At 42.4% G+C, this 6,931-nt stretch overlaps 1 protein-coding gene across 1 annotated transcript; it reads right to left on the bottom strand.

Moving 5' to 3' along the window:
• Window positions 1-791: 791 nt before the first annotated feature.
• On the bottom strand, window positions 792-3,738 carry RTL3 (retrotransposon Gag like 3). Its single transcript, XM_081809279.1, is given in 3 exon segments — window positions 792-2,564; window positions 2,566-3,254; window positions 3,418-3,738. Coding segments are annotated over 3 exon segments (1,410 nt in total). The 3' UTR covers window positions 792-2,164.
• Window positions 3,739-6,931: the final 3,193 nt, after the last annotated feature.

Below are 6,931 nucleotides of genomic sequence, written 5' to 3'. Positions count from 1 at the left end.
TTATATCTTACCTGGAGATCCCACCTTTCCATCTCCCCACCCTGTAGTTTGTGGGAATATGTATGTATGTGTGATTTAAGTCAGGACACTACCCCCTCTCAGGTCCATAAGGACAGAAGTTCCTTTCATTGACTTGGCTCTCTCTGTGTGTCATACAAGCAGCATGGCTAGCAGGGTGGGGCAACTTGTATATGTGGGAGAGGTATAGTTGGCTACTAATGATCTGCATGTGTTGAAAGTTGATTCCTGCTACCCTATCCTTATGCACCAGCAAGAGCAGATTAACAGGCATGAGCCTTAGGACAAATGTCCCTTGTGCAGGGAATAAGACCGTGTCACTTTACTGGGAAAGTTGGGTCACCGAGGGATCTCATTACCTTCTTCAGTGCTTTTGTTTGGTTAACTTATGAAGTCCAAAAAAAGTTTGCTTTTGAAGTTGCTCAATATTTCTGTTGCTGCTCCCTTTATTTTTGTAGGACTTTATCCTCCTCTCATTCCTGCCCTCTGCACCACCTAGCCCTCACCTGAACCCTTTCCAACCTTTGCTCCCAATCTTCCCCAAACCCTCTTCTCAACCTTCCCTCTACCCTCCCCCATAAACCCTTTTCCCTTCACCACAACCATTCCTCTACTTTCTCCATTTCCCCCAACCCTATCACCCACTGACCTGGCTACCCCTGGAATATTCAGGATCTCACCCAAACTTTAAGCCTTTTCCAATCTCTTCTCTCCCAATTTACTTGTCCCTTTCCTCTTCCCTCAGCTGAGCCATGAAATAATTCAAACACCAGTAGAAATTGCCAATGTTTATTGATTTTTAAAAAATATCACTTGCAAATTTGTTTTCTTTATTGAGAAAATGTTGCAGTTGTTGTGATAAAGAAAATCTTGAAAAAAAACTCAAGTCAGTCTAACAACTACACTTTTTCTTTCTTTTTTTAAGATTTTATTTATTTGAGAGAGATAACACAAGCAAGGGGAGGGGCAGAGGGAGAGAGAGAAGCAGACTCCTCACTGAGCAGGGAGCCTGATGCCAGGCTCAATCCCAGGACACTGAGATCATGACCTGAGCCTAAGGCAGATGCTTAACTGACTGAGCCACCCAGGCACCCCTCAACTACACTTTTTCAATGTTAGTTCCTAATATCTATTCTCATGCATCTTATTAGTTTAAATTATAATTAAAACAGCCCCACATTAAGGCAGAGTTCAAGGTGGGGGCATGCAGAGTTGGTGAAAAAAAGCAACTCAAAATCATCACGTTCATTGCCTGATCTGAGATCATTGCATGATCTGAGAGGCAGGGTTATTATGCAAGTACCCTTAGTTCCTTGCCAGAGATTCAGTGGAAGATTCTTGCTTTAAAAAAATATTATTTATTTATTTATATTTATTTATATTTATTTGAGAGAGAGAGAGTGAGAGCACAGGGAGGGGGGAGGAGCAGAAGGAGAGAGGACCTTAAGCAGACTCTCGCTGAGCCCAGAGGCTAACATGAGCTCTATCTCAAGACTCCAAGATCACGACCTGAGCTGAAACCAAGAGTTGGAAGCTCAACTGACTGTGCCACCCAGGTGCCCCCATCAGTGGAAGATTCTGAGCAGCAAATGCTGATGATAGCTGAGGTAACAGAAAACAGGTTGTTAAGCTCAGTCACGAGGACACAAGATCTATTCAGCAATTATTTCATCATGACATCTTGTATTCTGCCTGTGCCTGAAGCAATTGTAGTGACAATAATGGAATGGAAAAGACACAGTGTGGGGACTCTACTCAATGTTTGGATCATGTGTTTGAAGCCAATGAATTCCAAGAGTCAGAGGGTACTGTGGTGCATGAATAATGTCAAACTGGAGCTCTTCAACGTTGTTTCCAATTTTAACTTCCACAGATGGTGTTTCCTTGGTTATGGGTCCAATAATCAGTGGATGACCATCTATCGTTTCAAGCATCAGAAGGAAGATATTATTGCAGATGGGCAGATTCTCTTGAAGAACCACAGAATGGTCAATGCTGTTTCTGTAGGAGCCTGGATCCACCATTGCTTGCTCAAAGAACTGTTGTCTTCCCAGTTGGAATTCAACAATAAGCCATAGGGTATGAGACATGGATGTTGGAAGTGAGGGGGACCCATATTTATAGATTGGCCTGCCCGGGTTCCCCCTTACTGCTGGGCCTCGATGTTTCCCACCTGCTATGCACAATGAGTCTTGACAGAGCAGTTTTTGGCAAAATGACCAGGATGACCATAGTAGAGGCACAAGTGGCTTTCCCAGCAGTGGGCCTGTTCAGCTTCACTGAGATGTGGGCTATTGCTTGCAGCCTGCACAGGCTGGTTTTCAGCTAGTAAACTCTCAGGCCCAGCTCTCTCCTCAGAAGGACTTGCTCCTTGTGGATTTGGATCAGGCTTACCACTTAGCTTCTCTTCTAGGCACTGAGAGATCAGATCAGATAGGTTGGCGGCTGCTGGGTTTGTGTGAGACAGATCATCTGGGACAGAACTGGCAAGCCCTTCCTGAAATTGGATGTAGAGAATGCTTTCATTCCAGTTTAGCTCTTGAGCAGAGATGGAAGTGGGTCACATATTGGTGGACAGGATCCTCCCCTTGGCAAAGCTGATGGATGCTGTGACTGGCATGTTCCATGTTTTCTGGACTGTCAAAAGTATCCTGGGGCACTTCTATGAAACTTTCAATTTGCTCCAGGAGGGCACTTTGGGTATCTAGTAAGGGCTAAAAACACATTCCTGCCTCACCTGAGAAGCAGTTGCCAACAAAGCTCACTATGGTTGCTTCAGTGGGATACAGATGCCCTCTGACTCTCATGTAACTATTCAATTGAACCAGGAACTCAGAAAGCTTCTGCGCATCTCCACTGAAGGCTAAACAGTATTCTAGGGAGAAAGCTTCACCCTCTAACCCACTGGGGGACTGTGGGAATTCTGAAGCTGCTGATGTCAAAGCAGCTATTAGGCCCTCCAGGGACTCCTGGTGTGCTGAGGGCTCTAGGAACTCCTGGGCATCTAAAGGATCCAGAGGCTTGTGGGGCACTCCAGTTTCCAGAGACTCCTGGAGAGTTGGAAGCTTAAGGGGCTCCAGGTATGTTGGGGTCTCCTGGCATTCTATTGCCTCCTGGGTCTCCTGGGCACATGGGAGATCCTGGTGCTCTGAATTTTGGGTCTTCTGGGTCACTGGGACATCCTGGGTATCTGGGGGCTCCTGGGCCTTCTTAACTTCTGGGGGCTTGTAGGCCTCCTATGCCAAGGGGGGCTCGTGGAGTTTCTTGATCTCTGGAAGATTTTGAGATTTCCAGGCTGCTGAGTGCTCATAGACCAGTGAAGGTGCCTGTGGCTTATGGATTGCTGGAAGCTTCAGGGACTCTGGGGCTGCTGGGGGTTCCAAGGGCTTCTGGGTCTTATTTCCTGGTGCTCCTGGCTGCTGGGGTCTTCGAGGCTGGGAGCTCCTGGGGCTCTCTGAGATTTTGGGGACCCTCAACTTCTGGGAATTCTTGGCACTCCCAGGCTTCTGGGAAATCCAGGTTTTCTAGGGGTTTCTGGGGTTCCTGGGACTTTGAGGGCTTCTGGAGTGGTTCAGCCTCCTTGGCTGCTTGGGGCATCTGGAGCTCTGGGATCTGGGCCTGTGGGGCAACATTTTCTTCCATCAGCCACTGCACTTGGGCCTGCAAAATTTTATTCTCCAATTTCAGAGCAATATTGAAGCCTGCTAAATCCTCTACCATATTTTGAGGAAATGGGCTTGGTTTGGCAGTTTGCTACCAAGAGAGATTGGGTGGTTTTTCTAAAAGCTCCATTTAGAAAAAGCTCCTTTCTAAAAGATGTCAGGCTCTGTGACTTTTCCAGGAGGTAGGGATTTGGGTCCTACCACGGTTGATTACCAGGTCATTGGGAGCCTCTGGAGCTCAGCAAGGGAGTTATGAGATATACTGTAAAGAGAGTGGGATCTGAGGATCAGAAACTGTGGAAAGCACTCATTTAAAATAAATTAGAACAAAACCTGCCTAACAATGCTGGGTTTCTTTTACTATAGGCTCATATTCATGAGTTGAATCATATATGCTCATTCTGACCCCATGACATTTTAAGAACAACATCTGATCCAGACTGTGTATGTCATTTTGCTTTCTTCTTTTGAAACTTAACATTAGAAGCAATTTCTCCATATTCTTTTCTGTTTTACATAGTCTTTGATTTCTTATGTCTGCTTAATATCCCAATGTAACATTTGGATTTTAACAGATGCTTTCAATGACTGAATCAAATGTTTGAACAATGTGGAGATTTTAAGCTCTGTGGTGGGTCAACCCAAGAGATATTTTTGGGTGGCTGAGGTAGAAACTCTTTCTGACACCTCAGAAATTATACCACAGAAGTAACCGCACAAGATCAGCCTCAGGAGAAAATAAGCAAAAGTTGACTAAATATATATATATGTGCTCAGCAGACACATGCATATTATTTATAAAATGCCTCAAAATAGTTAAGAAAATAATCTTTATAAATGTACATTACCATTCAGAGACTTACTCCAGGAGCTCAGCTGTCTGTGTACCCATCGTTGAGGAGGAAAATGTGTAAATGGCTGTGGAGGCTTGCCTTTTCTGCACACACTGAACTCAAATAAACACACCCACTCCCAGAAGACATTCCAACTTTCCTCTGTAATGTAGCTATTTAGAGTGTGGAAGAGGTTTTTTGTTTTGTTTTTTTTTTTTGACAGTACTTCACAGTTTAGAGCTGCAGGGAAAGTGAGATGTTGCGCTGATGTGAGGCAGCCTGATGTACTCAGTCCTTGGTTAATTTAATAAATATTTGGCTAGGAAATTAGGACTAATACCACTGCCCTTGTAAAAAGTTGCAAACATTTCTGAATGACCACAGTGATTTGGGACTTTATTTTTTATGTCTGTCTCATGTAACCTCCTCTTACTCCATCCACACTAGGCCATTTGTTTAATTCTCACTCACAGTGCAGCCTGCAGTCCCTCAGCCCCTTCCCCATCCTACTACTCAGTCCCTAGGGTCCCTTCCTGCAATGTTTTCTTGGGATCTTTACCATGAATAGATCTAGGCAAGGTATAATAGGTAAGATTGTGGATGAGGCCAACTTTGTTGAAGGGTACCTGTAGTAGTCTTGCAGGGACACTGGCTTATTCTGAATGTCTTTGCCCAGGCTTCTCATTCTTCCCTGAGCCACTCAGGTACACTAAGCAAACCCCAGGTACCCCACTAAGGGCTGGCCTCTTGAGAAATGACCTCGCTCAAGATCTCACCTTCTCTTCTCATGACAAATTACAATCACATCCTGAACCTGGGCCACGTGGCCATTTTAGGTAGAGCTAAGGGACAGCTATTTTTGTCTCTTTACTAGAGTGGGGTTGGATATTGTCTTTGGCAACTTCAAATCACACATTTAGTCAGTTGTGTTCCCAAGTCTCCTTTAAAAATAGTTCCACATTAGTCAGCATAATGGATAAACCCTGGTGATGGAATATGCTCAAACTACAGCAAATTGACTGGACTAACTGAACCAGAATTCAGAGGCTTTGAAAAGGGAAGTAAAAGTCCAGTTATATTCTCTCCCTCCCTTTTAATGTTTTAGTCTTTGGAAACATACCGCACATAAAAAATACCACCATCATCAGAGAATAATGTGTTCTATTTATGTGAATTTTTCAGATTAACGAAGCTTTCCCTTTGAGAATCCAAAACACACAGTTGAGATTTACCTTACCAATTAAAAAATTTAAATATTTATAGCCTGCATTATACTTCTTTCTCCATTCTTAAGTAAATGATTTTGAATATAATTTATTTTTAATGGTTTGGGGGTCATAAGTACACAAACCAGCTCCTTTACTGTGCTGTAACACCATATTGCCTTCTGAAAGCTGCTGAGAGGTATGAAGTGGCCTGCCTCCAAATTAAAAACCTCAAAATTGCTATGCTTTCCAACTGCATGTAATTTCTTTCTTCTTTGTATTTTTTCTAATCTTTTGCTATCAGGCTATCTCATATTCCTTCACACTGTTATCTGTGTGCTTGTACATACTAAATATAGATAAATTTGAAAATTAATCCTAAAATTTAGTCTAAAACTCAGTTTATGAAACTGTAAAATGGAGTTGTTAATTATATTTAACTTTATACAGTTGTTGCAAAGATTTAGTGAAATAATGCATGTAAAAGGCTTAGCACAGTGTTTAGTAGCTAGCAACATATAATAAAGGTTAATAATAATAATAATAAGCTGTAGCAGATGTAAACTCATTTTATTATTTTTAATCATCTGTGAATTAGTAAACTGGATAAGTAAACTTGCTAGAATTGTGTAGGGGCTGAGCAGGGGCTCTCACATAAAGAAATATACAGTGCATGGCTTTTATGGCATAGATTTTTTACCACTCAGAAGCTTTCTTTTTTTTTTTCCCTTCCTGGCTGAGTTATGAATGATTTAGTTTACCAAATAATGCTTTAGAATCAGAAGTGGAGGCACTTGAGCAGGAAGATGAGATGATTAACAAGGGGATTGTGGAGTAACCAAGACAGATTTTTAAAAAGTCCAGGAACTAAAGCAGTGAACAATGGCTTGTCTACAGGCATATTTACCCAGTGGGTAAACATAGGGACATTTCTCTTCACCCCCACCCTCTTGCTAAAGAGCAAAGACCAAATTCAACATCTCAGTACAAGTTCCAAACTGCCTAAACTTACAGAATTATTCTCTTTTGAGTAGAAAAAAGAACTACACTGACTTTCGTCAGAATGACTAAAGTAGTTTTAATATCCTGAATTAGTCAAAGTAAGAATAGGGAAGTAATCACATTGAAATTCTCATGTTTCACCTGCACTTTAATCCTTTGTACACTCACAACACTGAGATTTATGGAGTTTTTACAATGCTTAGGAACACAT

The sequence above is a fragment of the Leptonychotes weddellii genome, chromosome X, assembly GCF_054177405.1.
Source record: "Leptonychotes weddellii isolate Sample4059 chromosome X, ASM5417740v2, whole genome shotgun sequence".
NCBI classification, from domain to species: Eukaryota; Metazoa; Chordata; class Mammalia; order Carnivora; family Phocidae; genus Leptonychotes; species Leptonychotes weddellii.
This window is presented reverse-complemented; position numbering and strand designations above follow the sequence as displayed.